Source organism: Diplotaxodon limnothrissa, linkage group LG16 (genome assembly GCF_057381915.1).
Source record: "Diplotaxodon limnothrissa isolate DT_005_m linkage group LG16, D_limnothrissa_male_GT1.1, whole genome shotgun sequence".
NCBI classification, from domain to species: Eukaryota; Metazoa; Chordata; class Actinopteri; order Cichliformes; family Cichlidae; genus Diplotaxodon; species Diplotaxodon limnothrissa.
This window is the reverse complement of record NC_140611.1, coordinates 39,664,253-39,680,997: the sequence shown is the minus strand read 5'-3', so window position 1 is coordinate 39,680,997 and position 16,745 is coordinate 39,664,253. Positions and strand designations below refer to the sequence as shown.

The following is a 16,745-nucleotide window of genomic DNA, read 5'->3' as shown; positions in this document are numbered from 1 at the left end:
ACCTCATGCTGCTCCATTGATCTGCCAAGGCAAGTCTGAGTGTGTGTTACAGGGAGAGCGAAGAGAACTCGGTGGGGAATCCACAGAGCTGCAAAAAATCAGGAGACCCTGAAGATCAGGTAGACTATGGCGTACTGAGAGGTGCTGTGAGGTTATTGTGCTTTAATGGGATTTAACAGGGTTTAAGAAGATTTCTCCCCTGATGGCGTCTTGGTGCTATTTTCCTGCAGGAGAATAAACATGTTCATATTCATGCATGGATCTGACCTCATTTGGCTGCTTAAAAAAAAGTGTGACATCCTGACAGAAAGCAGCGTTTCACAGGATTTGGGAGAGGGTGGTGTAAAGCAATGCATCCCCACCCCCACGGTGTCTGTGAGTGGGTGTGAGTGGAGACGTACAACGGCACTTTATAATGAGTGATGCTTCAGAGGTTTGATTGCATAAGGATTGATTGATTGCAGGTGTCTTCATCACTCTTATCCAATAAAAGCCGAGGATTAACGACCGAGTGATCGACCCTCGTTCTGTCTTCGGTTTCCTTTGATCGCACAATCTGAGCTTTTCAAAAGCTGAGAATATTTAATCTACAGGAGAGAAATCTAATGATCGCTGGAATGAGGAGTTTCTACAAGCTCAAATTTCTCCATGCCATCAGTCTCTGGATGCCACCAGCAGCTGTGATAGCAGCTAAAGAGCTGGAGTCCATCCATCCATCCATCCATTCGCTTCCGCTTATCCTTTTCAGGGTCGCGAGGGGCGCTGGAGCCTATCCCAGCTAATGTGGAGCAAGAGGTGGAGGTGGGGCACGGCCGGGCAGCAAAGACAAGAACGGACGAGCTGTGGAGGATTTCGTGTCTTTTGGAGGGCCGCAGGGAAAAAACACCACACAGGGTCTTTGCACAGTCTGGAAATGCTGTGCTACGCCTGCACCACCTGGCTGTGATTACTGAGATTAAATAGATAAAGCTTCCAAATTACTTCTCCAATTAATGTCCAAATGCACTGCAGGAGGTCAAGTGAAGCGTTGAGGACCAGCGTTTGCAGCTCAGCGTGTTCATACAGACGAATGAGGCAACATAAGGATGAAGTGCTGCACTCAGGTGAAGCAGCAGCTGTGTGGAGGTATGTGCCAGGGTCCGAGTGGCTGACCACAGCTGGCCAAGCTGAGCTCTGGTCACAGAAAGAATTCGTGCTCCTCCTCAGCGGTGGTTCACCTTTTACTCAAGTATTTCACGTCCAGGCTCAAAGAACCATTTTCCCCTTATTTGCTGACGATAGTCTCTCCACTCGTCCGCACCAGCCGAGGACAGTGACGCGTCTGAGGAGGCGTGTTCACCTCGGCCTGACACTCAGCACGAGCCTTTCTACACCTGCTGTTAACATCGTGAAGTATTCGTCTTACACTTCAGTTCAAACTGAAGGATGAATGTTTGTGAACGTGTGGGCCGACCTCATAGCAAGGATGTCAAACGTACGGTCTGAGGGCCGCCGAATGTTCCACGCAGGCCGACTGCACGACCATGCGAGGCGTAAGCTTGCAGAGCAGCAGGGTTGGAATTCAGCCTTTTCCCAGGAAGCATTGCGTTGTAGTTTTCTTTGAGTTTTCTCAGCACAAATCATCTGCTTTTTAAACGAATGAGGTCAGGGTGTGCGTGTTTACAGTGAAGAAAGGCCGCGCTGCTTTAACTCTACGCAGACTCCAGCCTGGGCTGATTTCACCTGTAATAATTAGACGGCTCTATTGTAAATAATCACAAAATGCTCAACAAACATTTCTCATGATGTCCTCGATGCGTTTGCCTCATCTGAAGCAATGAATCACGCTTCGGTTTGTCACAGTGGATCACTGTTCCTGTGCTGAGAGTCGAAGGGCTCCTGAGAGCTGCTTTAAGTGGATTACTGACCTTTGATCGTGCTTCTCTTCTCCAAGAACTGGGAGATCCACGCAGCCTCTTCTTCACTAATAAGCTTTAGAGTGATTTTCACTTCTCCATTGATTTGGCGTTCGTTAAAAGGCCTTCGTTGTAACTGCACCTTCAGACATGTTACAGTAAACTCTGCACTCATGTTTTGGTGACACGTGACAGACCTTTGCTCGGCCTCAGCAGGGCTGCAGCGTAATACCAGTAGCTGTCCACACTGAGGTTCTTCTCCTCGTGATCCATCACCTGCGTCGGCCTTATCAACCTTCCAGTATGCAGAATATTAAGTACAGGTTTGAGTATCTGTTTGAAACATTATTGCTCCACAGGCTGTTAGCTGACGCCTGCCGTCGCTGCCTCCCAACCAGCCTGTGTGCGCGGCTCGATCACCTGCTCTTACATTCAGCCGCTCTGCCTTTGTTCACCTTTAGCTGTTCAGTGGTTCATGTACACTGTTTTACCGGCGCTAAATACTCACCATCTGTCTAACCTCTGATACTTGGACGTGTCTGTGCTGCAAAATGTGATCAGCTGCTTTGAAGACATCAGCTGTTTCCATCTGAAACATCATCTGTGAGCAGAAGAACTAAGTTCAGCTCCCCGTTCAACCTCAACCATGAAATGATTGCGGGGAAATTTGCCAGTTTTTAAAAGATTTCCAGTATTTATTGAACCTTCAGACAAAACAAAGTGTTCTGAAAAGCTCACGTGTTCAATATATTTAGTGTCACAGGGTTAAAAAGAAAAGATAAAGTTTGCCTCTGAGGATAGACGGTGGAAACCTCAGAGGGTGAAACAGGGAAAGGACCTGAATTCTTCCTGGAAAGTCAGAAAAAGTTGCGTCTCCAGGAATATTGTCTGTGTGTCGTTGTTTCTCTTCATGGTGCCGCTCCGGCGTCACACTTTTTCCCTCCCACCTCTCAGCCCAGTGGGAGAAGTCCCACGAGTGTACATCTCTATACTGAGTCAACAGTTGAATAACGCTGGGACTTGTTTCTATGCCACCAAACAAAAGCCTCGTTTGTGTCTCCTGGCAAAATTCAACGTTAAAGCCTCTCAGGAAACAATTATTCATTAATGTGTGACTCAGGCTGTGTGTGCGCACATGAACCCAGAGATGTGTTTCAGCCTGTGAGGAAAGGTGCGATCGTTAATTTCCTTCACAATCAAGTCAAAGCATAAAGTCTGTGCTCGGGAGACGAATCATACCTGTAAAAATGAGGGATTAAATATCTGTTTCCTGCTGTTCTCGGACTCGGGCCGTTTCTGTCATCACACTGTTTTATATAAATCGCAGCCCTTCGGTCAGTCGTGCCATCGTCATCTCCATACGTGATTCCATCATCATGTTTCCGCTGCCACAGGTCGCCCGTCTGCCACAGAGCATGCACACTCACAGTCACACTCTCCAGGTAACCTGACACCACGTTTATGATGAAATGATCAGAATCGATGAAATGATGATGATGATGATGACTCGCAGCCACAGTTTTCACTTCCTGTGAAGTTTTTCTGAGCTCACGTCCTTGCTGCTCCTCTGTGGGCTGCTGTGTCCTCCCACTCTCCAGACTCCTGGCTGTAAGGGTAACAACTGATTCTGGATCAGCCACAGGTGTGGACTGTGTGTGGATGTCGGTCACCTGGGACATCTGTGGCTTAACGTGTTTTCTAATAAGTGGAAATGAGAAATAAACTCAATCAAATGATTTCAGATCTAATCTGGAAAGTTTGACTTTACGTGTGTAAAACATTTACCTGATTTCTTTGTTTCTTTTTTGACAAATACATTTTAATATTAGTCAAAATTAACTTGAGTAAATACAAAATACAGTTTTTAAATGATGATTTCAGTTATTTAGGATCAAAGTTATCTTTATGACCTCCTGAACGAGTCGTTGAGACGCTCTTGGAGTAATCTTGGTCGGCTGGCCACGCCCTGTTTTGTGCATGTGTGGATGACGGTGCTCGCTGTGATTGTGGCGTGACGTTTGGGTCCTGTCAGCCTGCTTCACTCAGTCACATAGTTCCTATTAATGGTTCAGCAGGTATAACAGTGTTAATCACAGTAAATTCATGATTTAACCATATTAAGTCAGGATAGTTAGTTATCATTTAGATCAAACTTTAATTCTCACTCACTTTCACATACGTCTCTCAGTCGTCCACAGCTCGTCTCCCATTGGTGCAGATCAGAACTAGCCGGCGCTCACTAACATACAGCGCTCTGCTTTTGTGTGTTGGGATGAATGTGCAACCGTGTGTTGGAAAGTGCACTTATCATCAGTGTGTGTCTTTTATTCAAACTGGGAAACACTTTAACTCTGTGTTTCAAAGGATTGTAAGAATAAAGTTACTGTTACCTAAAACAAACACTCAGCGGTCGTAATGCTTCTCTTTACCTTTTAATGAAAAGGGCCGTCATTCTCTGCGGTATGTGGGCCATGTGTAAGCATATTGTGTGGGCCATACCAGTTTTGCTATGTGGGGGTCATGGCAGTCATGCGCCTCCTCATGGACTGGCAGAACCTCCAGATGTCATCCTGTGGGACTAAGCTGTCACACTCTGTCACTCAAACGACTCTCCGTGGGGTTGAGATCAGGATTAGGCTCATTGGAGCATTCCAACGCCACCACCCGGTCAGGCTGACCCAGTCGTGGCGTTCTTACAGACATGATTTTCTCCAAACCTGTGGAGCGTTTACATAGTTGGGTGTGTTTGCCAGAGGAGCAGTCGTTTGTGATTAGTTGGATAGAGGCATCGTGACTTTTTCCCAGATTGTGTTTTGTTAATTCACAGGATGACATCCTAAAAGCAGTCCTACGTGCTCTTATATAACTAGAGAAGTGCTGCATTAATAAATCTGAGTTACATACAGACAAAAGAGAGTTGTGATCAAACCCTCGGACCATGAATGGACCTTGTAGAAACCACAGGGGCGTCTCTTTGTTAGGCTGGAGTCGTGCCGGAGAGGCTGATCTGCCATATGGCTGCACAGCAGACCCCGAGCACACCTTACCTCACTGCTGCAGACAACGATGACACATCCATCATCGTGCAACAGGCAGGACCACACACACACACACACACACACACACACACACACACAAGGACGTTGATAAAACATAAAAGTAGGACGAGGGAGTTTTTCTGTACGTCGGTTTCTGTCTGATCAGCGATGTCTCGTTCAGAGTTGTTTGTCCGTGTCTGTGGTTAGTGCTCGCAGCAGTGCTGCAGTTAATAGTAGTACGAGTGGTGTACATGACACTAGCAGCAGATTTATCCTACAAAGCTTGTTTGTATGGAGTTAGTGACACACCGTGAGACAATGGCCCCTCTGTAGTCTTCCTTAATTATTAAATATATTTTAAATCTGCGCGTGCTGAACATCCACCTCTTTTCTGCATTTGGGCTGTTTGTGCAGATTCAAACCTCACCGTCTGTTAAACACAAATCAGAGAGTCACGTATCAGTGAGCAAACAGCTGTGTCTAACTTTTCTAAATGATTACAGTGTTGTGCTCCGTATTTGTTTGATCCGTCCTTCTTATAAAGGATTGACTGTCCTTTTATGGGAACAGCAGCGTCTTCTCTGGGAAAGTTTTATTGGTTTCTCTCAGCATGAAACGAAAATCTGTTCAAGGCCTCATTCCCACTTCATAGCATTCATTTCCTTTCACATGTAGCTTCCATAGTTTGTCTGTGACTTTCCTAAAAGCAGCGATGTCATTTGAGCTGGAGCCAGAGTGCAGCGGCTGCCCACCTTTCCCTGAGGTAAGGTCAGAATGAAAGGTGTTTACTGTGACAACGATGACATATTGTTGGATTTCAGCATTTTTAAAACATCAGGTGATGTAGTTGTTAGTATATGTGTGGCATATAGAGCTGGCACTTCACCTCAGCCTGTTTGTGTCAGTGCAAAGATCAGATTTGTCTTACTTCTGTATTTACAACTGAAATAGAGAAAATAAAGCTGAGGTATTTTAGACCGCCCTCTCCTGCCCTCACAGCGACTGTTTCCCGGCTCTGTGGATCCAAATATACAAAGACCAGTTCAGGTTTTCTTTAAGCACTTAAACAAAATACTGAGGAACCAACTTTCTCTTTTTGACAAATCTACCAAAGATAACATAACTCAGTGTGTGCACTGTGCAATAGTCTTGAGCCCTTTTTCCTTATGTTGTTTTTCTTGTTTTAAGTTTCTTGGGCAGTAGTTCTCCAGCTTTCTGAAGTTTGATCCATGATGCGGTAACATGGCCAGACATACTAAATATTCACTCTGAAGCTCAACTGTACAAACCCTGTTCTGATGCACTGATTGACCATTTTGAATAAAGCAGGTGTTTTGCTTACATAAAGTATGAGCTGTTTCTGTTTCTTTGTGTTGTGTTAGTTTAGCAGCCGTGTTGGGGTCTTTAAAACAGCCGTGCTTCATCAGTCTGAGCAAACAAAGTAAAAATATCAGCGTCCTGCATGGCACTTTATGGGTGTTTGATTATTAAATATTAAATAGATGGAGATTTGAAATAATAATCTTGCTATTTCTGGTTCAGGAAATAACCACCAGCGTCCTGTTTGTTTGTGGAATGAGACACAGAACGAGAGAGAATCTTGACACTCATGTAAGTGGATAGCTAGCACAAGAAAATGCCACTGGGTCCTTGGACTCGCGGTGACTCTCGTTATCTCTGCCACTAAAGGTTTGTGTTTGCTTGGGGGTAATGAATAACTGCTCGACTCCAGCTTGTTACAAGAAAGCAGCATCTGCACTCTGCGTGCCCTCTCTGAGAGAAGAATCAAACAGTTTTATCAGCATCACAATCAGCTGTAAAGAAAGCAAAATTTTAAAAAGTGAACGTGGCCTCTCCTCGTGTTCATCTCGTGGTCAGTAATGAATCCTGAGAAACAGCCACGATTTTACCAGCTCATTTATATGGAAATGAATAATCCCTGTAGGATCAGCCCCACCTCCCAGGCCCCCACTTCCTCCACTCTGACTCTGTTACCAGTGGTCATACAGATAGGGGTGACTTCTTAATTGGAAATTGATTAAAAACATCTTTTTGTGACTTCACTTTGCCTTTAGACTCTGCTCCTGTGCACTTTTATCAAATGTGCCCAGCAGGTATTAATTGAGCTAAAGTAACTCCACAGATGGGTGGGTGGCAGCGGTGACGGGGGCACCGAGGACTGTCGGTGGGTGCTGGACAGCAATTATCAAAATATGAACGTGCGTCCTGAGGTTCTGATTTTCAGGGTGTGTTTGCAGCGTCTGTTAAACAGGAAGCCGCGTACGACTCATGTTCCTGCACCAAACGGGCTCGCTCCGTGAATGAGGTTCATAAATTTGCAGTGTATGAAATTTGCATGTAGCCTTCGCAGTGATGCGCTGCTGCCAGGACTCAGGTCTGCTGCATCTCTGATCACGCGCAGAATACAAATGCACTTCCTGGAACAAGGTGAGGAGCTAAGCCGGCAGGATTTTCAGTGTTTCGGCTGTAAGTGCTGCTAGTTTGTAAATCATGATCCCGAGCAGTGAGCCAGTCTTTAACAGCTCCTGAGACGTGACAGCAGGATTAACAGAACAAACGTGTCCGGTTCAGTCAACACTCAGAAAGGATTCTTCACCCTCAATAAACTAATGTGAGTGAAATGTAACAGAAATCATTAATTATTTGACCGGATTCAATCAAATGCAACATTTTACACTTATGTAACCATGTAATTAAATGATAAAGTCGCATTGAGGACAGATTTATTAGTGAATATGAAGCAGTCCTGCTGGAGTGTGGTTCATCCTGTTTGGCACTGAAATGTTTCTGAACGAACATTTGATGCTGAACTCGTGTCTCAATCCAGCTCCTCAAATTAAATATTGTTGTAATTTCCATTTAATTTAATGCAAATTTTTTACTACACCATAGCTGGAGGGTTTGTGCATTTTACACTAATTACTTTGTTTTTACATGTGTTATGAAAGACACCATCATTTTGCTTCCACACTATATGAGGCTTTTTGACCTTAGCACCACCCAGCAACATTAAAATGCTACATACAGGTTAAGACGTGAATAATTTAAAAGCCCAATCTTTGATCCAAATGTAAACCAAAGGTCATCCCTGCCTACCATCAAAAATTTAAAACAGAGAAGTGGAACATGCGCTCACTGCTGAAGTGACTCTGAGGCGATGAAGCTCCACAGCCCTCAGCAACAGCTCAGGTGTTTCCACATTACGATGCTCTTGTTTCTCCTCGTAGAAGTAAAGTTCCCGATCGCAGCAGGACAACAACGCCCCGTCTCTTAACCCGAAGCTGCTGGGACGGCTGCAGCGCTTCCAGTTAATCCTGTGCATATTTTATGATATTAATGCTACATCCCATCCATTCATTTATTTATTTCAACATTTACGGTGCTGATGGATCCTTGGATCGACTTTTAGTGACATTGCTGTTCAAAACGAGTGTGCACCGATCGTCTGTGAGAGGAAGCTGATGGAGCAGAGGGGAAGTACTCCTGTGATGCAGAGGTCAGACATTCACACTTGCTGCTTTTCCTCAGACAGTCACGGCAGCGAAGCTTCTGCAGGATTTACACGAGTCTTTACACAGTAGCATCCTGCTCATCTCATTTCATGAAGACAGAGCTGTATGTGAGGCACTTTGTAACTGATAAATAATAATTCATCCAGCACGGTTTTTATACCACCATCATCATATCAGCAGTCTTCAGCAAATGTTCTCTAAATGCTAAATATTTTTTCCTCTGTTTCTAATCTTCAGTGAAGGATGATAATTATCTCTGGCCCTAAATTAGCCAGCAGCCTAATTACCATGTGCCATCCAAAACAAAGCTGCCCGTGGATGCACATTTGCAAACAGTGTTGTCTCTGAATCTGAGACAACATCACTTTCTGTATTTGTATGTATTGGCTGTCAGTCGAGGTGCAGTAAACAGGACACAGAAACTCTGCTGCCTCCATCTCTTTGTATTTGCCTCACACGCCACATTAAAGGGGAACGATGGCAGCGCTTTGAGGGCAGCTTACAGCAGCGTTACGTGGACAGACGGAGGACACGTCATGAAAAGAGCCCAAAGGCAGCGTCCTCGTGTATCGAGGAACACGTGAGTTACACGGACTGCTGTTTTTGAGCCCCCGCGACCAGCAAAGATGCCAAATATCTATGAACCATTTGATTTACACCAGCCTCTTTAAATGAGCTTGACCTTTGACCTTTTGATATTAATGAGTTAGTTATTCGAGTATTTGGGGTGTTTGAGCCTGAGTTACAGTCAGCAGTGGTTTTAATGAGCTACACAGAGCTTTGCTGCTCTGGTATAAAATGACCCTCAGCTCACAGTGTTTGACCTCAGGAAGCAGTTTTCTCGTGACGTTTAGAACCTCGCTCCCAGGCCGGACTGACTTTTACACCATGTTCACTTTGTAAGCGATGAGGACTATTAGACGAAGAAAAATGACAGGAGATGCTTTAAAAAGGTATTTTGTGATCGACAGGTCGCTGCCGTACGGGGGCGCTGTTCCTTGGTTTCAGGTCCACTGGTTTCAAACAGCAAACTGGCAACAGTCAAAGCTCCTAACCAGTGAGTGACCATCTTCTGTATACAGTCTGTGGTTCCAGGAAGACTTTTTTGATAATAAGCTGGGAAAATGCAAACATGAGTCAGGCTAGCATGGTGATGGAGCAGGCCTTCTGAGGAGGCATTCCAGTTTACCCAGTATGTCATTGTTCTGGAACCACACTGCAGTCATTGCAGTTTTGTGCTCCACGCTGACAGGATGTGTTTGTTATCACACTTATTCTTTGGCTTTTTCACAGATCTGTTCGGCGGACGCTGAAATGACCCCAGCTCAGTGCTGAGTAAAGGTGCTTAAGAGCTGAATAATTGGGTTTGAAAATGAGCCTCCGTGGAGCTCGTGTGCACTTCACGTGTGAAAGCAATTCAATTCGATTCCAATTATGCCACATCTTTGCCATTTAGCTTCTACGGCCTCTCACGCGCCAACCTGTGTCACAACATAACAGTTTATATATTTTCAACGTAAACGAATAAAAGATTCACGTACAGAGGAATCTCGAGGCCATTACAGCTCGTGGGCTGTGTTGTAACATCTGAGCGACACAGCTCACAAAGCGCTGCTTTTTGGAGAGCAGAACAGAGGCGAGCATGTGTGCGTGCTGACTCAATAACATCAAGTGTCGCCCGGGGCAGCGGCTGCTGAGGGAAGTGCTTACGCAACCACAGCGTTCAACACGGACGGTAGGTAAGTAAGAAGGAAGATTTGTTGTCATTGTTAATAGTTAACATGCCCCTCCCCCCACTGTACTACATCGTGCTTAATATTGTATGTGTCATGGCCTGGGTCTAGGGACCCAGGGCTCAGGCATTTTCAGTGTATGTTTATGTTTATGTTTTCCGTGTGTTGTATTGGTTTGCTCTCCATCTCTCCATGTGTCTCTGTGTGAGCTTCCGGAGGTGTGGGTTCGCTGAGGAGACTGCGAACCCGGAAGTGGTCTACTCGAGAGACGGCCGCACCTGCCGCTCGTCGTCCTCTGCCAGCTGCAGCAGATTACGCTCGTCTAGGAACGGCATTTAGGACTGCAGCTGAGCTGAGGCCGACGCTGGATCCTTGAGTCAGAACTCGTCAGTACTGCCGTGAGCTTTTACGTAACCTCCGCGGAAACAGATCCCCTGCTAACCCTCTGCCTTTTGTGTTACCAGGAATCGGGAGCGGAGTACGCCTCTAAAGTCACGGTGTGGGAATTGGAGTTTTTTGGAGTCGCCACCTTTCACTTCTCACGGACATCTGCACTGTGTGGGATTCAGGGAGAATCACCACGGGACCACAGTGCTGGGATTTTGTATATAGTTGTGTGTTTTTCACCTCCTGTAAATAAATCCACTGTCCTTCACTTAGAGTCTCGCGTTTGGGCCCTGCTTTCACTGTCACTCCACGGTCTGCCATCGCAGCCCGTGACAGTATGAAATGATGAGAAGTTGCTTTCCTTTGATTCTTTGATGTTTTGGTAGCTAAATATCTGGCAGATGTCCCTGTTAGCAGCTGGGTGAGGCAGTCAGTGACATCAGAGCTCTGACCTGTTGGACTAATTAAAGTAAGAATTTGGAAAGAAACCTGACATGATGAGGGAGCATCTCCTGGACCAGTGTGAACTCTCAGTGATGCTCTGGTTACTGAAACATGCAAAATCACATTCACACCATTAAAAACCAAGAACAAACTGGAACCAGAGATATTAAAGGACTTTTTACTGCACTTCTCCATCAGCATCATCACATCGTCAGTCGGTGCTTCATGTTTCAGTAACATTTATGGAACTGAAATCATGGAATAATTTGCAGATTAGAGAGGAGCCTTCCACTTTTAAATCACGTCATAAAACCCACTTCATTCTTTGGCTTTTAACCACAGGGACACTTAGTTTCTCTTGTAATTAAATTAGTGATTTAATTAATTATTTTACTTTTTCTTTTATTTGGATTTTATTTACATATTATGTAATTTTATTATATAGTTCCAATGTACAGCACTTTGTGTCAGCTGTGGATGTTTTATAAATAAAGGTGATGATGATTTTCATAAAACTAAATATTTTAACACATGTATGCGCATATGTAATGTAGTGTACACATTAATGTGGTGGAAACAAACCGGTCGGTGGTTTAATAACATCAAGCACGTTACAGGAGACAAAACCCATTTCTATAAAGGACATAAACCAGCATGAACACACAGGGAAAGATGAAAAGAAATAATAATAAATGTTCCACCTCAGCTCTCCAACATTTTTAAGCAGCAGCTTTAAAAGCCTCACTGACATCCAGCAGCTGTGACCTGAATGTTGAGGTAATTTACACCTTAAAGGTTAAAATAAATCTTGATTTTTAAACATTAATAGTTCAAACCTGCTCCTGTTGAGACACCGGAGTGACTGACGGTTTAACCGGATCTGAGGCTGCCCTGCTGGGATTCGTGAACTGCTCCTTTATCGTTCTGCTCCTCGCCGCTTCAGAGCCGGGCAACCAATCACTGACGAGAAGGCGGGGAGAGAGAGGGGAGAGAGAGCGGTGGGTGGGTGGGGGCGGGGCTGCTGGTGGTGGTGGTGTTTCAGCACCGCGGACAGCTCCTGCCTCTGGTCTCTGGGCTGCAGGGAGAAACAGCTGGACGAGACTACACACCGCTTCACTTCGATCCACAGACCGCGCCGAGCCCGCCCCACGCGATCCACGCGAGAACAGGCTGTCCGTGTTTCTCCTCCTTCTCCTCCGTGCTGACTGCTGTGTTCTGTGGCCTCGCAGAGGACTCCAGCCTCGGTTAACTGCAGCGCCTCTGCGCCTTCCGTCCGCTGGCTCCTCTTCCTGTTGTTGGCGGCCACGGTGTTGTGGGGTTTTCGGGGAGGGCGGGGCGGAGGAGCAAAGTTCACTTCTTCTTTGCTCTGATTATTTTTGGTGTCGTGCACCTGCGTGTGACATGTGCGTGTGCAAGCCGCCGCTCGCTGCCCGGGTTTGTCTGCAGGCTCGGGAGCGCATGTTCCTCCGGGATGCAGAAGTTGTGTAGTTCCTTTCGCGCTCTGCTGTGAGACAGGTGAGCTGCATCTGCAACGTTGGCTGGGATCCTCGCAGCAGAGTGCCACGGACTCGCTCGTTTCACGTGGACAAACGTCAGAGAGCACGATGAGGAGCCTCTGTGACTTTTTAAATTGCACCTAAGAGAGAGAGAGAGACGGGGGTGGGGTGGGGGTCCCTGTTAGTGCCCCGGCACTGCTGCAGGAACACAGCTTTGTTTCTTTAGCTGCTTAAACCGCTGGGATCGCGCGTGACAGTGGACACTGTGCCGCTCACCTCTTTACCCCTAACCTGAAAACAGAGCCCGACACGCGGGGAACGAAATGAAGAAGTTCCGGAAGGTGCTGGACGGCCTGACCACCTCCTCCCCGGGAGCCACTGTGGGCTCTCCGTCGTGCGGCAGCGCGGCCGGGACTCCCACGGCGGCTCCAACTCCGAAGGAGATCGACGTCCAGGAGACGCTGGTGTCGGAAAACTTCCAGCTGTGTAAGGTGGGTTGATGGAGGCGCTTATTTAGGCTACACCCGAGTGAACACGTGACCTGCGAGGTGCTACAGGCGGGCAGGTGCAGGCGGCTCTGGGCTTTGGGGTGCGGGTGAAAGTTGAATCTGCTGCTGGCTGTCAGAGGTTCAGCACCGCGGACAGCTCCTGCTCTCAGCGGCCTCCGAGTCTATCCGAGAACCGTTCGTGTGTTTGTGTGTGCGCGTGCTTGTTCTCGTGTGTGCAGCACTGTGTCGGGCCGCAGTAAGTTGTGCACATGTGCACCAGGGAGCTGAGAGAAAGTGGGTGAGCAGCGGCGTCCACGCTGCGTGGAGTGGGAGCGATGACATAACCGGTGAGCCTCGCTCTCATAAAGGAGTTCGAGCCAGAGGAAGGAGGCTGCAGTGCTGCTCAGTGAGGAGGGGGAGAATGAGGGAGGGGTGCTGAATGGGGGTATTTATAGCTTCCTCTGCCGCCCGTCGCAGCTCTGGTCCTGGATCCATTCTGCTGATGCAGTGAGGACTCTCGGGTTTACAGGGACGGCTCTGAATGGCTGTGAATAATTCATTGAGAATCTGAGAGAAAAGGCTTGTTTAGAGGAGTGTGTTATTATTAGGCAGAGTAACACTGCTGTGTGTGTGTGTGTGTGTGTGTGTGTGTGTGTGTGTGTGTGTGTGTGTGTGTGTGTTGGGCAGGTGGGGGGGGGGGGCTTGATTCAGGTTGGAAGGATGCGGCAGAGCAGCCTATAGCAGGCAGCAGAAAATGCTGGAAAAGAGCAGCAGGATGGCCGGCCCGTGCAGGAAGCTGCTCCTCCCCTGTGAGCGGCTGTGATGCTTCTATTGACTGAACTTCTCAGGAGGAAGCACTGAATGTACAAACATGCCTTCAAGCACACGTTTGTCCTGAGTTTGTGTCAGAGGAGGTTGCATGTCATGGTTAGTGTGTCAGGTAGTTGTCGTGCTGCAGACAGGGCTCGGGTGTGATTAATTACAACATGCACCGATGACAGAGCTTTATGTTGTATGAAGGCTGGACTTTGATGGGTGGAAGAATGAGTTTTCAAAGCCTGTCATCCTGCGCCAGATGTGCACATTAGGAGTGGGAGAACCATGAATGACTGTTAGCAAACCTGTGTACGCTGAACACAGCAGAAGCTGCTTGTTCGCTTTAGCTTCAGCATCAAATTCACAGATTCTGAGGGATAAACAAGGAAAACGAACACGTTTCATCTGTCGTATTATCATTTCCTGAATTCAATGACTCGTCCTCATCAGGGCAAACAAATCGTCTTCTCCTGGCAGGAACCAAATTTGTTTTTGATTAGTTAATGAACGTCACTGGGGGTCGACCACAAGCTGAGAGCTAATGGTGGTCCTGATGAGGTTACACCCACCAATGTTTCAGAGACGCTGCTGCTGTGAGACTCAGATCACTTCACTGCAAATGCAGTAATTTCACTCAGCAATAAAACTGGTAACACACACATGTTCATTATCACTTATTGAACTGTAGACATCAGAGAGACAGCTGACAGGAAAAGCCTGGTACTGGGTCCATGTCTGTGGGTCTGCTGGAGTGATGGAACTCCATTCTTCCAGTAAATATTCCCTCTTCTGGTGATTTTATATTCATCCTGCTGATCTTCCAGAAGTTTCGGTTTGGCTAAAAAACCTGCAAATCCCAGAGAAGAGCATTCATATCATTTCATGCTTATGGGGCTTCCTACCAGGACAGAGATGTTCCATGAAAGGGTCACGGTGACGACTCACAACACCTCACAACCACAGTAGCAAGGTGCCGTCCAAACCATAGCAGGGCCACCTGTAGTGTGGAGCAAGGTTTGTGTTTTCCTTTTATTCGTCACCCGTCAATCTATGACAGTTACCTATATTTTCATTCATTACTCTAAATGCTGTAGATAGGATCAACATTCTCTGACGTAATTCTGTGGGCTGCGTGTGGGAGTGTTTGGCTAACTTCTCAAAGTTAGTCATGACTTCTGTCCTCGCTCTGCAGTGTGGGAAGAAGCAACAGTGCAGATTTTATTAGACAGCGTTTTGGTGTGTTTGTAGTTTGTACAGGAATGCACTCCAGACCAATTAGAGCGCTGCTGAAACAAGTCTTCAGTGAAATCTTACTCAGACTGAAGGAGAAAACGAGGAAAACGCGAGGCGCAGGTGGCTCTGAGGCTCGTCGAGTCCACAGATTGATTTTGGTTAAGAGCAAAATGAGTTCATTTTGTGTTCGAGGAGGAACGAGGAGACAGAGAGCGCGAGAGGGCAAGGCTCTGGGCAGATTCACAGGCTGAGCAACACCATAATAATGCATTCAGATATACATCATATCATTTAAAAACGTTTCCCACCTCACAACTGAAATCTCTTTACATTTCATTTGTATTGAGAATGCCGGGGTCGTGCTTAACGCAGTTTTTTTTCTCAGAGCACGCTGACAGAAGTCTGCTTGGACTCGACCAACATGGTCTACAAACTGGCTGTGAGATTTGTCAGAGCACAGAGAGCTCCGTTATTATGATAGGTACATAACGGCTTTCTTTCAAACTCATAATTAGAAGTTGCTGCACACAGCAAGAAGAAACCGAAACAACAGAATAGAAATATCAGCAACCCAAACACGGACCGGACAAAAGGTTAAAATGGTCTTTTACTACTTAACTAAATGCACAGGAGCAACACACGGCCTAAAAGAAGCTTTAAAAGTGGTTCATAAAGAGCAGGAAGTCAATGACAGGCTGACAGTGAGAGGTCATGAAGGAACGAGCCAATCGTCTGACAGCTGGGCTGCAAATAAGCAAACGATCGCTCGGAGCGAGGCTTTACCTACGTGTAAAAACCCTCGTCTGGAGTTCGGAGGACCGAGATGCTGCTGGTTAAAAACAGCGCTCAGCTCCAGCAGCTGATCCCCACACTGCCTCGTGTGCACGTCACCAGCTGCTGGTGGGGAAATGAAGAAGTTTGCTGGACATGTTCCACAACAGAGCAGCATCGTTTCAGCACCGTGCACACTGTATGGAATCACTGTGGCACGCCAGGTGCATCCCTTCAGGAGGTTAAAGAGGTGCAGCACATTGGAAAGAGATGGAGCGTAAAGCTTGTACTGTAATTGCCCTTTTGAAGACTCTCGAGGAAGCCAGGCCCTGAAAGGACAATTCAGCTTTGTCTACAGGTAAAATTAGCTGTAAAGAGAGGAAGCAAAACAACATAATTGGAGCTGATAATTTTATTATGTTTGTGTCTGTTCATGAGTGGCCAAAAATCCGTTAAAACTGTGCCGTAAACACAGCACAGCCCACACTTAGTTTATTAAAAAACGCAGTAGACAGCTTGTATTTTTCAAAAATAGAAGCTCTTCACGGTGGAAAATCACTAACATGCAAATTTTTATTGCCAGCGTCTGTTTTAAAAGCTGTCATTTGCATTCTGTGAAGGCTTTACCTAAAGTCACTTCATTTGCATCGCACGTGCTGCTTCTGTTTTACCCCATCACCTCTCCAAACTGCAGCACCGACTCTTGAATTTTAATCACTGAGAAGTGGTGGGTTTATAGTCATCAAGTCCAAGTTTCTGCCATGGAGAGCATGAGTCTAATCCTTTTAGTTCGATTTCTGAAGACTGTGATACGTGTGGGCTAATGCTAAAACAGAAAAACTCTGAGAGTCGAGCGCATGCTTGAATGGATTTGTGTGGATGCAGAGTTGGTCCTAGGCTGGACCGCGAAC

The 16,745-nt window shown here is 46.4% G+C and overlaps 1 protein-coding gene across 4 annotated transcripts in view; it reads left to right on the top strand.

Annotated features, from left to right (window-relative positions):
• Positions 1-12,849: 12,849 nt before the first annotated feature.
• Positions 12,850-16,745, top strand: part of stxbp5l (syntaxin binding protein 5L) — a 131,205-nt gene continuing 127,309 nt past the window's right edge. For all 4 annotated transcript variants that reach the window (XM_085374907.1, XM_085374906.1, XM_085374905.1 and 1 more), the window contains exon 1: positions 12,850-13,017. In XM_085374907.1, the coding sequence (XP_085231033.1) occupies positions 12,850-13,017 (168 nt within the window). The remainder of the gene's footprint in view (positions 13,018-16,745) is intronic.